The sequence below is a fragment of the Trichechus manatus genome, unplaced genomic scaffold (genome assembly GCF_000243295.1).
Source record: "Trichechus manatus latirostris isolate Lorelei unplaced genomic scaffold, TriManLat1.0 scaffold00039, whole genome shotgun sequence".
Classification (NCBI taxonomy): Eukaryota; Metazoa; Chordata; class Mammalia; order Sirenia; family Trichechidae; genus Trichechus; species Trichechus manatus.
The window spans coordinates 9737609-9755784 of NW_004443975.1; the positions used below are offsets into that span (position 1 = coordinate 9737609).

At 39.9% G+C, this 18176-nt stretch overlaps 2 protein-coding genes across 5 annotated transcripts in view; one reads left to right on the plus strand and one right to left on the minus strand.

Moving 5' to 3' along the window:
• Positions 1 to 11896, plus strand: part of LIN9 (lin-9 DREAM MuvB core complex component) — a 72623-nt gene extending 60727 nt beyond the window's left edge. For 2 of the 4 annotated variants that reach the window (XM_023730928.1, XM_023730929.1), the window contains exons 13-16: positions 2601 to 2726; positions 9482 to 9661; positions 9818 to 9915; positions 10408 to 11893. In XM_023730928.1, coding sequence (XP_023586696.1) covers positions 2601 to 2726; positions 9482 to 9661; positions 9818 to 9915; positions 10408 to 10513 — 510 coding nt within the window. In that variant the 3' untranslated portion in view covers positions 10514 to 11893. Of the gene's footprint in view, positions 1 to 2600; positions 2727 to 9481; positions 9662 to 9817; positions 9916 to 10407 lie in introns of all 4 variants that reach the window. The other 2 variants (XM_004375882.2, XM_023730927.1) reach the window with 1 other exon arrangement.
• A 3667-nt stretch (positions 11897 to 15563) lies between these two features.
• MIXL1 (Mix paired-like homeobox) lies at positions 15564 to 18167 on the minus strand. The gene is made up of 2 exons (XM_004375884.3): positions 17982 to 18167; positions 15564 to 16017 (listed from the first exon to the last, which is right to left on the minus strand). The coding sequence occupies exons 1-2, from the start codon at positions 18048 to 18050 to the stop codon at positions 15712 to 15714; spliced, it is 375 nt and encodes a 124-aa protein (XP_004375941.1). The 5' UTR covers positions 18051 to 18167; the 3' UTR covers positions 15564 to 15711.
• Positions 18168 to 18176: the final 9 nt, after the last annotated feature.

Here is an 18176-nt window from a genome sequence, read left to right on the forward strand (position 1 = left end):
CAGCCTGAGACCAGAAGAACTAGATGGTGCCCGGATACCACCAGTGACCGCCCTGACAGGGAACACAACAGACAGTCCCTGACGGAGCAGGAGAAAGGTGGGGTGCAAAACTCAAATTCTAGTAAAAAGACCAGACTTAGTGATCTGACTGAGACTGGAGGAACCCCAGAAGACATGGCCCCCGGACTCTCTGTCAGCCTAGAACTAAAACCATTCCTGAGGCCAGCTCGTCAAACAAAGATTAGACTGGACTATGGGACATAAAATGATACTCGTGAAGAGTGTGCTTTTTAATGTTTTTAGCTCAAGTAGATACATGAGACTAAATGGGCAGCCTCCATCTAGAAGTGAGATGAGAAGGCAGAGAGGGTCAGGAGCTGGTTGAATGGACATGGGAAATCGGGTAGAAAGGAGGAGTGTGCTGGGTATTCTCAGGAAGAGGTTTGTTCAAATGCTTAGCTAAAACTCAAGTTATACTCTATCCTTAATAACTCCCAATTCACCAACCCAACAAAGAAATGAAGTTAAATTCAGCATATCCCGCTTATCTTTGCATTCTTATAAAATATAAATCTTTTGTATAATCCAGTGGGTTTAACACTACAAAAAGCTGAGGCTCAGGAAGGGGAAACGATTAAGGAAGCACCAACAATAAGCTAAAAACAGGATGCCCTGGCTATGATTCTAGGCCTGTATAGAACTTGTCCCTTCTCTCCCCTCCCCCTCCTCTCAGTGCTTTAGATCCACAGTGGCAGAGGAACTCTGAGGAGGCTTGAGCCCACACGCTTACCACTGTGGGACATGGGCCTCAGATTCTTCATATGTAATATGGGATAATAGTAGTTAGTACCCTTCTCCTGACATTGCTGTGAGAATTCAGTGAGATCCCCTAAAACACTTAGGACAGTGCTTGGCCATTAGTCAGCTCTAGTCAGCATATGTTAGCTATCATCATAATCATCATCAAGTCATTGTGTGCTATTAAGCATGACGTTTAACTTTTCTAGGTCTCAGTTTTCTCATCTGTAAAATGACAAGGATGAACTAGATGATATCTAAAGTTTCTGTTACCTCAAACAATGTATAATTCTGTGATTTGGGGCCCATGTAAGTCGTTTATCCCTGTATAGTCTAGATGTGCTTTCTTTTCCTAACCATACTTTCTAGAAGAAGTAGTAGTGCTTCCCCAATACATGATGATCTACTTTCTTGGGAATCTGGGGCAGGGGGAGGGGGAGGATGTGGTTAAATTTGGCTTGACTGGAGACTTCTCATTGCTAGCCTTTGTAGCTGGAGTGGAATGGAGAGTATTGTTTATTGGCAGTATTGCAAAGAGAGGAAAGGAAACAGAATCAAAGTCCATTTATACTTGCTGGTAGGGAGCAAATATAAAACGATGGCAGTGATAATAACAACTAATATTTATTGAGCGTTTTCTATGTGGGAGGCACTATGCATTATCTCATTTAATCTTTGCAACAACTCCATTAGGTAAATGTTCTTATTCCCATTTTGCAGATGAGATAACTGAGGCACAGAGAGATTAAGATCACACAGCTAGTAGGTGATGGAGTTGGGATTTGAACATATGTAACCTGATTCTAACACTCATGCTCTAAGCCATTATGCTATATTGAATCGATTTCAGATGGTGAATCAATTGAGTTTAAATAACTAGAACACTTCTAATGAATACGTAAAATTTTTTTATCAACTTTTTATTTTGAAAAATAACAAACCCTATGGCCCCCAGACACCCTTTTAGCTCAGTGGTGAAGCTACCTCCGAGGTTCACTGTTCAGCCTGGGAGTGGACAGCCCCATAAAACCAAATGAGACTAACGAGGTACAGGAGTCCAGTGACAAGGGCCAGAAGGCAGAAAGGGGCAAGGAAGCTGGTGATAGGGAACCCAAGGTTGAGTAAGGATATTGTTGATGTGTTGTGAGATTGTCATAGGGCAACATTTGTAGTAACTGTTAAATGAGAAACTATTTTGTTCTGTAAACCTTCATCTTAAGTGAGAATAACAGCACAATGGGAAGAGCGTAGTCAATGTCACTGAACTGTGCATGTAGAAATTTTTGAAACGGTGTATCTTTGGCTATGTGTATCTTCACCAAAAAAAAAAAGGTTGAGGAGTTAGAGAGTTAATATGTTGTGGGGTTGTTAACCAATGTCATAAAACAACATGTGTACTACTGTTTCATGAGAAACTATTTGTTCTGTAAGCCTTCACCTGAAGTACAATAAAATAAAATAAAATAAAAAATAACAAACCCAAGGAAAAGTTAAAGACTAATACAAGGAGCATGCATATAAATTCAACTATTAACATTTTGCTGCATTTACTTTCTCTTTATAAAATGTCCTTTTTCTTTCCTTTTTTTATTAAATGGCAGACATGATGCTTCTAGGAACAAGGACCACCTCCTAAATAACAATAATGCCATTATCACACATAAGAACATTGAGTATAGACAATTTTAATAACCTTTAGTTTGTGGTAGATAAGTCAAATCTCCTAGTAGACCATTGAAATTGCGTTACTCAAAAACAACAACAACAAACCTTATCAAAATCTGATTTTTTTTTCTTCCCAGAAATCATATTCCATGCCAATTGGCATTGAATTTCAGCGGAGATATGCAACCATTGTTCTAGAGCTTGAACAGCTAAACAAGGACCTAAACAAAGTTTTGCATAAAGTTCAACAGTACTGCTACGAGGTAGGTAATTTATATGAATTTTCTTTGAGATACTGTGTCCTCCATTCTTTATTTGAAGCTTAATTACCATTACCTTCACATTTTGGAAAAATCCAAACTAAGGCAAAATCTTTGTAAGATCCTTTAGCAGAACCATACTTGATACACATTTTTACTCCTCCTATAGCATCAGTGTCAAAGAGTGCTTTACACACTGAGTTATCAGTTCGCTTATTTTTAGTGACAAATAATATAGCTCTCAAAAATTTTTAGAAAAATAATTACCTATACCTCCATTGCCCCAAGCACCATATTTTGGATTATTTCCCTTTGGTCTGTTTTTACATACATCCTTTTTCTCTCATGGTTGTTATCATGCTGTGTATATCATTTTGTTTCCTCTTCTTTAAACTTTACATTAGGACTATGAATTCTCGAACTTTAAATACATGGATCACATGGTTATTTGTGAATTATCTTCACATATGATTATATTTGAGGGTGGCTCAACAGTTTCACCTAAAAATTGAGTTTCTTACTACAAGGTACCATTAAATGATTGAGATGAGTTTAGAATGCTTCTGTATTTACATTCTTAGAGAGTAAATGTTTGTGTGTTTCCAGAGAAAGCTACCTCTTATTTGTGATGAGATTCTTAAACAGTTGGCTTTTTATGATAATAGATTAGTTCCAAAGACTTGATCTGCCATAGCGATTTTATCAATCTGCTTGAATTGACTTGAGGAAAATGAACTGTGGATACCTATAGCTAGTGAGTGTATTTTGTTCATTCCTCTAATCATCCATTATCATTTATTTTTATTTTCCTAGTAGTTGTCAGTTACTTAGAAGGAAAACTTGTCCTAACAAATACATTGTCCCCCTAGGCTAGCAACTATACACAAAAGGTACAGTCAAGCAGTCTAAGATGATATAAACAAAGCTGATGATACATGCAGAAGTGGGTTGGTGATAAATTGTCTTATATAATTTCATTATGTACCCAAGGCCATTTTTGATAGCTTATTTCCTAATGAACTAGGATCGCTTAATTTTTACAAAGCTGTTATGGAATTACAGTATTGATTTTAAAATAAAAATAACAGAGGAAGTACTATGACCAAGCAATTCTGATCCTAAGTGCATACCCAACAGATAGGTAAACGTGTCTACCAAAAGATGTAAAAATGGTGAGATGGGGGCATCTGGACTCCTCTAACTTCACAAGGAGGAAGGAGCATCAAGATCAACAGCCTAAGGATGATTCCTATGAGGTGGAGGTCAGACATACTTCCACCCTCTTATCTTTTTTACCAAGTCTGACACGAGCCATCCCTCTTACAGCACTGTCTACTTCTCTCCTGGGTTCAATAATTCATTGCAGTGGCCACAAAGACTCACAGACCATACTCTCAGTTATGGGGTTTATTAGGGAAGTAACAGGTTACAGGTTATTCTTGAACATAGAGTAGCTAAAGTGAATAGAAGAAATGATGAAGTAAAAGAGCTGAACAGAACATTTCAAAGGTCGGCTTGAGAAGACAAAGTAAAAGTATTTATAATGAAATGTGCAAAGACCTAGAATTAGAAGACCAAAACAGAAGAACTTGCTTGGCATTTCTCAAGCTGAAAGAACTGAAGAAAAAATTCAAGCTTCGAGTTGCAATATTGAGGGATTCTATGGGCAAAATATTGAATGATGCAGGAAGTGCCAAAAGAGGATGGAAGGGATACACAGAGTCACTGTACCAGAAAGAATTGGTCAACAGTCTACCATTTCAGGAGGTAGCATATGATCAAGAACCGATGGTACTGATGGCTTGGCAAAAAAAACAAAGCTCCAGGAATTCACGGAATACCAATTGAGATGTTTCAAAAAACAGATGCAGCACTGGAGATGCCCACTTGTCTATGCCAAGAAATTTGGAAGACAGTTACCTGGCCAACCGGCTGGAAGAGATCCATATTTGTGCCCATTCCAAAGAAAGGTGATCCAACAGAATGCGGAAGTTACCAAACAATATCGTTAATATCACACGCAAGTAAAATTATGCCGAAGATGATTCAAAAATGGTTGCAGCAATACCTTGACAGTGAACTGCCAGAAATTCAAGCTGGATTCAGAAGAGGATGTGGAATGAGGGATATCATTGGTGATGTTAGATGGATCTTGGATGAAAGCAGAGAATGCCAGAAAGACGTTATAACAGAAATACCACAAGTGGATGGCTGTAACAAACAGAAATTTATTCTCTCGCAGTCTTGGAGGCTAGAAGTCCGAATTCCAGGTCCCAGCTCCTGGGGAAGGCTTTCTGTCTGTGTTGGTTCTGGAGGAAGGTCCTTGTCATCAGTCTTCCCCTGGTCTAGGAGCTTCTCAGCACAGGAACCCTGGATCCAAAGGATGAGGTCCTTCTCCTCTCTGCTCGCTTCTCTCCTTTATATCTCAGAAGAGATTGATTCAAGATACAACCTAATCCTGTAGATTGAGTCCTGTCTCATTAACATAACTGCCTCTAATCATGCCTATTAACATCATAGAGGTTGAGATTTACAACACATAGGATAATCATATCAGGTCACAAAATGGTGGACAACCACGTGATACTGAGAATCATGGCCTAGCCAAGTTGATACACATATTTAGGGGACACAATTCAATCCATAACATTCCACTCTTTGGCCTCCAAAGTTTAGTCCTTGCCACATGTAAAACACATTCACCCCATTGTATCATCTCAAAAGTCTTAAATGAACTCCAAGTCCAAAATCTCATCTGCAAAATTTCTTTTCATCTGTGAAATCTAGAATACAGGTTATCTGCTTCCAAAGTACAGGGGTGGAACAGGTACAAGGTAGACATTTCCATTACAAATGGGAGAAATTAGAGGGATAACAGACATCAAGCAAGTCAGCAGAACACATTACATTAGCTCTCAAGCCTTGAAAATAATCCTCTGTTCTCTGAGACCATTTAGGCAATGGCCCTGCCCTCCAGACTCTGGGTGTTGGGCACATTCTCATGTTGGGCACATTCTCGGGATTCTGGGTGGAGGTCCCTCTGCCCTAGAGCTTCTCAGTGCAGGAACCCTGGGTCCAAAGGACATGCTCCACTCCCGGTGCTTCTTTCTTGGTGATATGAGGCCCCTTCCCCCTCTGCTCGATTCTGTCTTTTATATCTCAGAAGAGATTGACTCAAGATACAACCTAATCCTGTAGATTGAGTCCTGCCTCATTAACATAACTGCCTTTATCCTGCCTCATTAACAGCATAGAGGTTAGGATTTACAACACATAGGATAATCACATCAGATCACAAAATGGTGGACACCCACACGATACTGGGAATCATGGCCTAGTTGACACAGTTTGGGGGGACACAATTCCATCCCTCACAGATGTTTACCTGTGTTTTATTGACTATGCAAAGGCATTGGATTGTATGGATCATAACAGATTATGGATAAGATTGCAAATACTGGGAATTCCAGAACACTTAATTGTGCTCATGAGGAACCTGTATGTAGACCAAGAGGCAGTCGTCCAAACAGAACAAGGGAATTCTGCATGGTTTAAAGTCAGGAAATGTATGCGTCAGGGTTGTATCCTTTCACCATACTTAATCGATATGTATGCTGAGCAAGTAATCCGAGAAGCTGGACTGTCTGAAGAGGAACACAGCATCAAGTTTGGAGGAAGACTCATTAACAACCTGCAGTATGGAGATAACACAACATTGCTTGCTGAAAGTGAAGAGGACCTTACTGATGAAGATCAAAGACTACAGCTTTCAGTATGGATTACCTCAACATAAAGAAAACAAAAATCCTGACAACTGTACCGATGAGCAACGTCAAGATAAACAGAGAAAATGTTGAAGTTGTCAAGGATTTCATTTTACTTGGGTCCATAATCAACGCCCATGGAAGCAGCAGTCAAGAAATCACACAACGTATTGCACTGGGCAAATCTGCAAAAGAGCTCTTAAAGTGTTGAAAAGCAAAGATGTCACTTTGAGGACTGAGGTGTGCCTGACTCAGGCAGTCCACTCTGGCCATTGGCCCCTCAGCCCGGCCTCTACTCTGCTTGTGCTAGTGTTACAGAGCTCTTCATGTCTGCCAGTAAGTGCCCGCGGACACCCAACTTCTGCAGTACGCCTTGGCCCGAAGGCATTCAGCTCCCTCACTCCGTGGGTCAGCACACCCACTATAGCTGCCTCACTCCGTGGACTGGAAAGCCCACTGCACCGTCTCCTACTGGTCTCCTGATTCTGCTGCCACCGTTTTCTGCCACTGCTTCTTGCCGTCTTGTACCATCTGTGGTGTTACAGCTCTCTCTCTGTCTCCTGGGTCTAGGAGGTTCTCAGCACAGGGACCCTGGGTCCAAAGGACACACTCTGGTCCTGTCTCTTCTTCTTGGTGGTAGTGAGGTCCCCCCTTTCCGCCTCTGGGATGGCTCATTTTAAGCCTATTGGGATGGCAAAACTGACCAGTCCTCTCGTTGGGGTTCTATACACCTTATTTAGATGGTCCCTCCCCCACACGACTGCCATACACCTATTTGTATTATTAGCAAGCTGTCCAACCCCCCTTGGTGGGCCACAAGCACGTTATTTGCATAGTCTCACCGAGCATTTTGGTGGGAGTAACAAGACTGTGGTGAGAAAGGCCTTACATATAAAAGCGATCCATCACACCGCACATGTACACTAGAATGTTCATGGTACTACTGTGAATGTGATTAACACCACTGAATTGTATACTCAAAAATGGTTACAATGCTGAACAAAGTGCTGAAAAATAAAAACAATCAGTGCTTTATAAAAAGTGCTTGGTCAAATTCACATTTTGGTGAAAGAGTTGGAATGAAATACTGTATTTATTGAGAGTGCCATCTCACCTTAAATTTCAGAAACTAATTCAAATCTAATCAAATGACTTCAAATGTCTTCCAAAACATTTGTAATTTCCAGTTTCTTTCTAAAGAAATACATTTCCCATGCCCTTCTCCAAGATGGCTGCTATTAAAACAATTTTCCTAACAATTCTGGTGTTTTTAAATATTGCTTCATGGAAAATTATAATATGCTTCTTTAAAAAATGAACTCAAAATTGGCAAAATGTCAAAGTTGGGTGATGGGCATGTGGGGGTTCTTTATACTATTCTACTTTTCTATCTTTACGTATGCTTGAAAATGTTCATAATGAAAAGTTTTTTAAACACCCCAAATAGCTAAAACAGTGTTGAAAGAGAAGAACAAAGTAGGAGGACTCACAGTTCCTGATTTTAAAACATACTATACAGTTACAGTAATCAAAACAGCCTGGTTCTGGTATAACAGTGGACACATAGACCATTGGAATAGAATTGAGAGTCCGGAAATAAACCCATGCATGTCTGGTCAGCTAATTTTTGACAAGGGTGCTAAGTCCATTCAATGGGGAAAGAAGAGTCTCTTCAATAAATGGTGCTGGGAAAATTGGATTTCTACATGCAGAAAAATGAAACAGGATCCATACCTCAAACCATACACAAAAGCAAACTCAAAATGGATTAAGGACCTAAATGTACAAACTAAAACCATATAATTTTTAGAAGAACAAGCAGGGGCAACACTGTCAGGCCTAGCTTTCAACAATGGATTATCTAGTATAATAACAAAAGCACAAACAGCAAAAGACAAAATAAATAAATGGCACCTCATAAAAATTTAAAAACTTTTGTTCATCAAAAGACTTTACCAAAAAAGTGAAAAGACAAGCTACTGACTGAGAGAATATCTTTGGAAACCATATATCTGATGAGAATCTAATAACCAAAATATATGTAAAACTTCGACAAGTTAACAACAAAAAGACCAATAACCCAATCATAAAATGGGCAAAGGACTTGAATAGACATTTCACAAAAGAGGACATTCAGATGGCCACCAAACACAAAAGTATGCTGAAGTCATTAGCCATCATATGCAAATCAAAACCTCAATGAGATACCATTTCATTCCCAGTAGGATGGCTGAGATTAAAAAAACACAGAAAATAAAAATGTTGGTGATGATGTGGGGAAATTGGAATCCTTATCCATTGCTGGTGAGAATGCAAAATGCTGTTGTGGAAAACAGTGTGGCAGGTCCTCAAAAAACTAAAAATAGAACTGCCATATGACCCAGCAATTGTAGGTGTCTAGCCAAAAGACTTGAAAGCAGACTCAAAAAGAGACTTATACACCAATGTTAATTTCAGCACTATTTTCACAACAGCCGAAAGGTTGTAACAACCTAAATGCCCATCAGCAGATGAATGGATAAACAAAATGTGGTATACACATACAGTGGAACACTACTCAGCCAGTAGGAAAAATGAAGTTTTGTAACATGCTGCATTAGGGATGGAGCTTGATGACGTTATGCTGAGCCACATAAGCCAATCACAAAAGGACAAATACTGTATGAACTCACTTACTTAAAAAGACAAGGCAAAAAAAAAAAGTTTTTAAAATATTAAAAAAAAAAACGAAGTTAAAATGGCAAATTTTGTTATATATATTTTACCACAATTTAAATATACATACAGGCACGCACACGCACACACACGCACACACCCATGGCCTCGGAAAAAAACTGTTAGAAAAGAAGAAACTTATAGGGTGATAGTGAGCATCATTTCAATTATAAAGGCTAGTTTTATAAAAGTCCAAATCTGAAAACAGGGTACAAACACACATAGAAATAACTGTGGCCTTATGAATATACATCTTATGTTTCAATCATCTGTATTCAGCTTGCTCCAGATCAGGGACTCCAGCCTGCAGATCAGCCAACAGATATGAGACGAAGGTGTGAAGAAGAAGCACAGGAAATTGTTCGGCATGCAAATTCCTCAACAGGACAGCCCTGTGTTGAAAATGAAAATCTTACAGACCTAATCTCCAGACTTACAGCTATTTTATTACAAATTAAGGTAAATTTCAGAGAAAATACTTCCTTAATTTTGACACTAAACAAAGCTGTGCTAATTTGTTGCTAAGAAATTATAATTAGTAGGTTATATCTGGTAGTTCATGTCTGTATTTGAACTGTAATTAAATTAAATGTTGAAATATGTTTTTTCCTTTAGTGTCTTGCAGAAGGAGGAGACCTGAATTCCTTTGAATTCAAATCACTTACAGATTCATTAAATGATATCAAGAGTACAATAGATGCTTCTAATATCAGGTAGGTCATTAGGCGTACCCTAATCATTGTTATATTAAATTCACAGTGATTTCCAGTACAAGTTTTAAGAATGATGCACATTGGTGACTTACTCATATAATTCATCCTTTAAGTAAATTTTAAAAAAGCTATTGAGTTATATCCAATCTATTCAGAGAAATAAAAATTTCACATGGATTTTTTTAGATAAAGGAACCAGGAGACTTGTATTAGTTTTTGGTTTAGCATGGAGGTTCAAGTTAGAAGTAGAGCTTCCCCAATTAAGAGAGGTTCACCCTCTTTTCCAGCACTTCTGTGGCTCCCCTTTAACTCTTCAGAGCATATTTTTTCAGCTAGCTCTGTAGTAGAATTATGGCTAATGTATGAGAGATTCATTCTTTCCCTGAGGTCATTATGTTATATCCTAACTAAAATTCAGATTTTTCTTTTTTAAAACTTGCTTTTCTAAATTTTGTGAAATAATGTAGCTAACCCTATTTCTTTTGTCTTCAGCTGCTTTCAGAATAATGTAGAAATTCATGTTGCACATATTCAGAGTGGCCTGAGCCAGATGGGAAACTTACATGCCTTTGCAGCCAATAACACTAACAGAGACTGAGAAGATTTAATTATTCCTGCTGCACAGGACATTGTTTTTGAGAAGTTCTTTTCCTTTATATAGGCTTTCCAACACCAAATACCTGACTGCTGGAAAACAAGGGAAATTAAAGTCTCCAAATAAGGCATTTTAATATACTGTACTGCTTCTTAAGCCAACATTATTGACCAGCATTATATTTTTCTTTATTATTCAGCTGCAGTAGCATTGCTTATGTTACATATGTTTATTAGCAAGTATTTTTAAACTGAAAACATCTGAACACATTAATATAATTTCATGGAAGAATGTGTTACCCATTTTTTAAATGTGCGTGAAATCAACCCAATGCATGCAGACAGCCACTGCAATGGAGAATGAGAAGAAAAATGGTCTTTTTGTGCGTATCGGTGGCAGTGTGGAAATTCGTCTAGGAAAGTACAATCCCAGTTGATTAGTTGATCGACATCTCAGTCTTCAAAAGATAATATCATGAGGTGTGGGAAGTACTCTTTTTTAAGGAAGCCACTGGACTAGAGATGGGAAATAAGGACTTTACAAGTATATATGACATATACTTGCAATGTGACATGGCTCTATAGATCATTTTATAATTTTAAATATTTTAATTTATCATAATTTATAAAAGAAACCTTTGTTGTTTGTCTGTTGAGAAAAAATGAAGGAACAGGAAAAAAGCATTACTGCAAAATGCTAAATTTCAGCAAGTGGATTTGGCATGTCTTTTCCCGTCGATTCAGGGCAAAAAAGTGCTATTGTTATGAGATTTATTCAAAAGGAAAAAAAAAAAAAGGCTGATAACACACTATTTTCATATTTTTTGTTTATTTGCACAACTTTTAAACTAGATTACTGGTTAAAATCCAACAGTACACACTTGTAAAGTAAAAAGATTTTTATAAGGAAAACAAATATAATAACCAGTGCTGTGAAATGCAGAAGAAAGGTTTGTTTGGGGATTTTTTTGGGGGGAGGTGGTGTTTTTTAAGGAAACCCCTGTCTAGAATGTTAATCTTGTAAAAAGAGTGTATTTGGAATTTTCTTTGTTTTAATATAGAATATTATAAAGTTAAAGTATAATAAATTGTTTTCAGATTTCGAGTTTAAGAAATAGCTGTAGAGGTGGTTTTGAGTCTTTCAGATGTCTCATAAAATGAGACTTTTTATATGTTAATGTAAAATAAAACTTAAACAAGATTATTTTCCATTTGACATTTTTGTATAGTTTCAGACTGCTTCTGTATTCTTTGTTGGTATTGTGCCACTGCAGAACTTTAGTGCAGAGTTTATATTTAGCTAAATTGTTATGTTAATTAAGAAATGCATAAATCTTTTATTCTTAATGATATTTGTAATTCTAAATAAATTGATCTATGAAAATTAGTATTATCTAAATTCTCATTTAATTAATATAACAAGTTGATAAGTTCCTCCTATAAAAAAATTTGAAGAATGATAATTTCCACTAAATTTTATTTTTAGGGAAAACAATACAGATTCATTACAGTCATTTCGAAGTATGACACCATCTGATATTATTTAATAGAGGTTTTTTCCATCTGTGAGTAAATCACACTAAGCAAGTAAGTGTGGCTTAGTAAAGAGCAAGTAAAAGGTTGATTTTAATATATTTGCCTAGAATTAGGCAAGTATTTAACAATGTTTTTCTTTTACATTTGTTAAGTCTCACTTAAGTAGCACCTTGTTTTATTCATAGGTAATCAATTAAATTAAGCATTGCTAATGTCTTTCAGTGTTGTGTGGCAGCAGGGACTGTGCTGAAAAATATATTTAAATTTTATTTCTGTTTAGGGAAGAAGAAATCTATGTAATTCAAAGTAGTCATTTTGGGTCAGCTGTACATTGTGTGGGTGATGCTGCCACTGCTTAACATATTTCTGAAACTCTAAAGAAAGCTAGCAAAGCCAGATTGAGCAAACAAGCAAGCACACCGCCTGCTTTTTATTTATCTAGATTTGGTTCTGAATTACTTTAACCTAGTTCCAGATTTCAGGTTCGCTCACTATCATTGAGAATCTTCAAAAAGATTAGCCTGCTAAATGTTTTCTCTTGAATCCACGCGCCTCCCTCCATCTCCATGACCCCATTACTCTCGTGCTGTTACCACCATGACTAGCCGGGACCGCTGCAGGTATCTCCTGACTTCCTGCTTCCACTTGGCCCTCCTCAGATGTACTTTCCACCCTGCAGCTGGAGTGATCTTCTTAAAATGCAAAATTGGTCATGTTATCCCCTCATCTAAAGACTTTGAGGTCATTTATGGCTCATGACAAGTTCAGAACTCCTTTACCTGGCCTACAAAGCCATGCTGGTCTGGCCTCCACTACCTGCTTCGCCAATCTGCTCCTTACTCCATGGGGTCTTCACTCATGCAGCGCTCTGTTTTCTACCCTCTTCGTCTTGGGAACTCCTGAGCTGCAACTTTCCTTAACCATCCACATCTGTTACAATGTCTGCAGATCCCCTCCTTCCAGCATTTGTCACATTTTCAATTTCATATTTCTTGGAGTGATCTTTTGTCTCCATACTGGCATCTTTGCTCCATGAGGGGAGGTCCTGCTTATTTTTGTTCCCCATTTTATTCCCAGGCCCTGTGTTCATAGGACCAAATAAATACTGGTGAATGGAGCGCTAAGCAATGTTAGTGTCATTGGAATAAGAGTATGGGCTTCCATAACGATTGCTTTGAAAGATGAAGCAATACTCATTTAGATGTAGAAAGTCTGATTTGGGGGTTATTCTAAACCTATCACATTACTGTATCATAAGTCCTGGCTATCAAAAGGCCAGTCCAACGTATGAGGCATTATCTGGTGGTAGACACGTGTGTGGGCTAGCTAGTCCTAGGTTTGAATCCTGGCCATGCTACTTACTAGCTCTGTGATTGTAGGCCAGCTACTGAGATTAAGTTTCTTCATCTCTAACATGGGAATAATAGCCCCTGCCTTACATGGTAATTGTGAGGATTAAAGAGGTGATGCCTGTAACATTTAGTTAGGGACTCTTAGAAGTTGAGAGAGGTATAGGCCACTTCTGATTTTAGAGAATCCCACAGTTTTGAAAAATTAAAAATATGACAAGATTTAAATATTTCTATTTTTTAATTCTTCACTTGGAAAAATAGAATTTAACACAATATAAATGCAATAGTACAATTCATAAGCTACTTACAAGATTTTAAATGTGACTCTTAGGTGACCGTAAGTTTTATGGTACATGTTTTTCAGCCTTGTGAATGTATTTGCGTCATTTTGTTGGGCCATATCACAGGTCTGAATGTGAAGCTCTCTGTGATTGTGAGACTTCCTGGCCACCCCCATGGCAGGCCCCAAGCACAATGTGTGGCTCATAGTAAGCACATAAAATATTAGCTGATGTTTATTAATCTCATTTTTGGTTTCAGACAGTTTTCAAATGGCTCCAAAGTCCTGTTTGCTACTAGAGCCTGCACTGTGTTCTCCTAATTGCTTTTAATAGTGGATTTGCTACTCTGAAAAGTGCAGACCATTTGAATAACATGAACATTAGGGCAACTGGCACATACAATCTGTAAGGCATGCAGTATAGTTTGAACTCTTAGTGACCACCAAGACATGGCGTCCTGGCCCTAGCCATGGCTTCTCATGAGCCTACTCTAAGCCACAGTTTACAGAGAAACCTTACCTGCAGTTACCCAGTTACCTCCTATACAGTTTCCTTTGGCCCTCAGGAGTTTAAAAACCCTCAAAATATCAATGTTTTTAATTTTGGAACACTTGTTTACATACATAAAAATGTACAAATTGGGAAAGAGAAAGCTCCCAAAACCAAAACACTCATAAATGTGTTACTAAACTTTGAACAAGCAAAGATATACTTTTAACCAAGTTCAATTTCTCAGCACAGAGACCTGCTGTTATAATATTGATTGTGCTATAAACAACATTTACAGAAACTCCTTTTTTTAAATTCTTTTAGAAACGTTTTTCATGGTCACATAATATGTACTGAACAATAGTGGTGTGAAAAGCACTGTACTAAGTGCTGCCTATAGGAGAGAATTAAATAGAATTACATTGAAGCATTTGTGAAAAACACTGAATAATCCACTAAAGTTGCACAGAAGTACCGTAACAAGTGCTAAGAGCAATGCCGGAATGGTTGAAGTAACAGGTACAAAATCAGGACTGGTTAGAGAAAGTTTTGGTCTTCAGAAAGAGGAGTGTTGAGTGTTTTGAAAGAGAGAAAGGTAGTAATTTGGTTCCAAAACCGAAAGGAGTGGCTTTTGAGACAGAGGCACAAATTGTGGAGGGGAGACCATAAGAAGATTTGCATGACCGTCCAGGGAGCCCTGGTGGCACAGTGGTTAAGAGCTGGGCTGCTAACCAAAAGGTCGGCAGTTCAAATCCACCAGCTGCTCCTTGGAAACCCTATGGGGCAGTTCTACTCTCTCCTTTAGGGTCAATATGAGAATTGACTCAACAGCAACAGGTTTGGGGTTTCTTTTTTTGGTCCTGTAGGCTAAAGATGATGTCAGTTGGTTATCTGGAAAGATAACTGAAGAGTTTTTATAATTTGGTAGCAATTGGAAGCTACTAGATTTATAAAGAAGGTAATTTTAAAGAATAGTTGAGAAGCTAGAGGCAGGGGGCTCTTGAAATAACCTGGATGCAGAGTCATCCGAGCTACAGTTAAGTGTAAAGATGACAGGCCAGTTTTTTTTGAAAGTAGTAAATCTTGGTGATAGGATGAGGGTTGAAGGAGGTGGGTTTAAGTCAGTTTACGGTTATAAGCCTTGGAGGGAACAGGAGAAGATGGGAGCACAAGGGGAAACTGAGTCAAGTTGAGGGGTCCTTGTGAAAAAGATGAGTTCTGAGCAACTCCCCCCAAATAAGAATAGGATGGCAAGAAGGAGCAAGGATGCAGACAGAACTGAGGGTGCAGATGTGGAGATACAGAGGTAAAAATGAGTGCCAGAGCTCCCAGGGGGTGTGTGTCACTAAGACCAAGCCATGGGGAAGGTTCAGAGCCGAAAGGGAAGGAACCCTCAAATGTGAGAGATGATAGTCAGAACCACCATCAAGCTTGACATGCAGGTGTCCTTAACATGGAAGCCAGAAACGACAGTATCCTGACGTGTGTCTCCCCGGCCGTCAGTCGTGGCTCCTCCGAGTTTAGACTGAGTTCTCCGCGAGTCCTCAAGAGTTACCAAAGGCGGAAAAGATGTGTTCCTCCCATGAGTCCAGCTTTGAACCAATGTCTTCAGGAAGAGGGGAATAGGTTTCAAAACTCTGGCCTTGGGGGCTAGGGTCAGAGAGGCCCCCTCCACCCCTGTTGGGATTGGGCAGGCAGTTCACATCTACCTCGAGAGGCAGCTGGGGCTTCAAACATTTTGCTTCAGTTCCAGGAGCAGAGTGGTTGAGGAAAAGCCCTGGCCTGGCTGAGGACTGAAAGGATTTCCCACTCTGCCGCCGTGACTTGGCACGCCTGTTCTGGAACCACACCTGGAAGAGGGGAGAAAAGGACTGCTTTTGGTTGAAGTGCTTCTGCTACTGTTGTGTTCACAGTTCATCATCATCAGTTCCAGTTTAACATTTCCTGATCCAGAGGCCCTGTGGTTTTCAGAAAGCACTTGGGCTGGTGGTTAGAAGCACAGAGCACCTGGCTTTCTCTGCCTCACCATTCCCATATGCAAAACTGGAATACTGCCTAGTTCTATCTATATGCTATAGGGACATTTGCAATGAAAAAATGGGGCCCCAGAAGTAGATAGAAGCAATTAAAATTCTTACAAATTCTATTTAGAAGTAGAAGCACTTAGAATTCTTAGGAAAACATGCTACTACACTTAAAGATGATAGATGTTAAAATGATACAGAAAAGCAGTTTTTTAAAGTCTGCACTCCCTTGTCAAATTATTCAAGGAGATATTTTGCTGAGTGAACTTCACTTCTGTGAATAAAATTTTCTGCTCACCATTTCCCCACAAATTTTCTGCCAGCTGTTGAAACTGACAGGTGAACTACCACCAGGGATGCAGAGAAAACAAGTCCACTCTCTTCCAGTGTGAAAATGAGGGCTTCTACTTACAACTGTAGGAATCCCCGGGTGGAGCAAATGCTTATGCACTCAGCTACTAACTGAAAAGTTGGTGGTTTGAATCCACCCAGAGGCAGCTCAGAAGAAAAGCCTAGCTCTTCCTGGCTGGCGATATACTTCTGAAAGATCACAGATATTGAAAGCCCTATGGAGCACAGTTCTACTCCCACACGCATGGATGGGGTCATCATGACTCAGCCATGAGTTGGAATCGACTCAATAGCAACTGGTTTGGTTTTTTGTTTTTCTTTTTACATAAAACCACTTGGATACAGAACAGGGACTAATTTGCCTACTACAGACTAATAGGCAAAAAGGTAGGCTTCCCATTACCACCAAGCTCCAGGACTCTGATCTAATTTACTTGAAGCAGTAAAAGCACCTTGCACTAGATTTTGTTTTAAGGCAGGAGTTCGGTTCAAACTGTGACAAGAAGGCAAGTTCTGGCTTTACCCCCAGAAGCAACATCCTTTTGAACCAAAATCCCACAACCAATACCTGCCAAGAAAGAGGCCGAGGGAGTCAGTTGGTGAGCCAGCCCTGCCCTTTCAGTGATTAAGAGCTCAGGCTGCTAACCAAGAGGTCAGCAGCTCAAATCCACCAGCCACTCCTTGGAAACCCTACGGGGCAGTTCTACTCTATCCTGTAGGGTCGCTAAGAGTCGGAATCGACTCCACGGCAACGTGTATTTCAAACTCAAAGCCAGAGGCAAACCCCAGCTGCACCTCATCTGACCCCTCACCCTGGACGAGGAAAAGGTCCAAAAGTACTTTCTATCACCTTCCTGTTGGAGTTTTACTTTTCTGACAATTTCAGAGGCCCTGCTAGCCTTCTTGCAGGGGCACTTGTTATACTTCATAATAAGATAATATAGTGAGTGCGTGCCTGAAAAATTTCATGTAAGCCTCACAATCACCCAGGGGGTAACCCGCCCCCCCACCCCCAAATGTGTGTGTATATATATGTATATATAGCCTTCAATTCGATTACGACTCGTCGCGACCCTACTGGATAGAGTAGACCTGTCCCATAGGGTTTCCAAGGCTGTAAATCTTTACGGAAACAGATTGCCACATCTTTCTCCCACAGAGCCGCTGGTGGTTTTGAACCGCCGACATTTCAGTTAGCAGCCGAGCGCTTAACCACTGCGCCACCAGGGCTCCTTTACTAGGTTCTGTTATGTTATCCCTATTTTACAGCCCAAGACACGGAGGCTCAAGGTAAGCAACTTGCCCACTGCAACGCGTGGGTTCTAGGGTCCCAAGTGGGCACTGGGGTCTGGCCTCAGGAGCCCGGGATCCAGTCTTCTCCTCCCACTGCCTCCGCTCCAGAGCGAACTGTGAACCGACGGGCTGGCCGGGCCGCTCACCTGGATCCTGGACTCAGGGAGCAAGGTGAGCGCGGCCAGGCGCTCGCGCAGGTGGATGTCGGGGTACATGGTCCGGCGGAAGACGAGCTCCAGCAGCTGCAGCTGCTCGGCGCTGAACGAAGTACGCTTGCGGCGCTGCGACGCCGACGGGGCGGCCGCGCCTGTTGGGGGCGCCGGCGGGCCCAGGCCGGCATG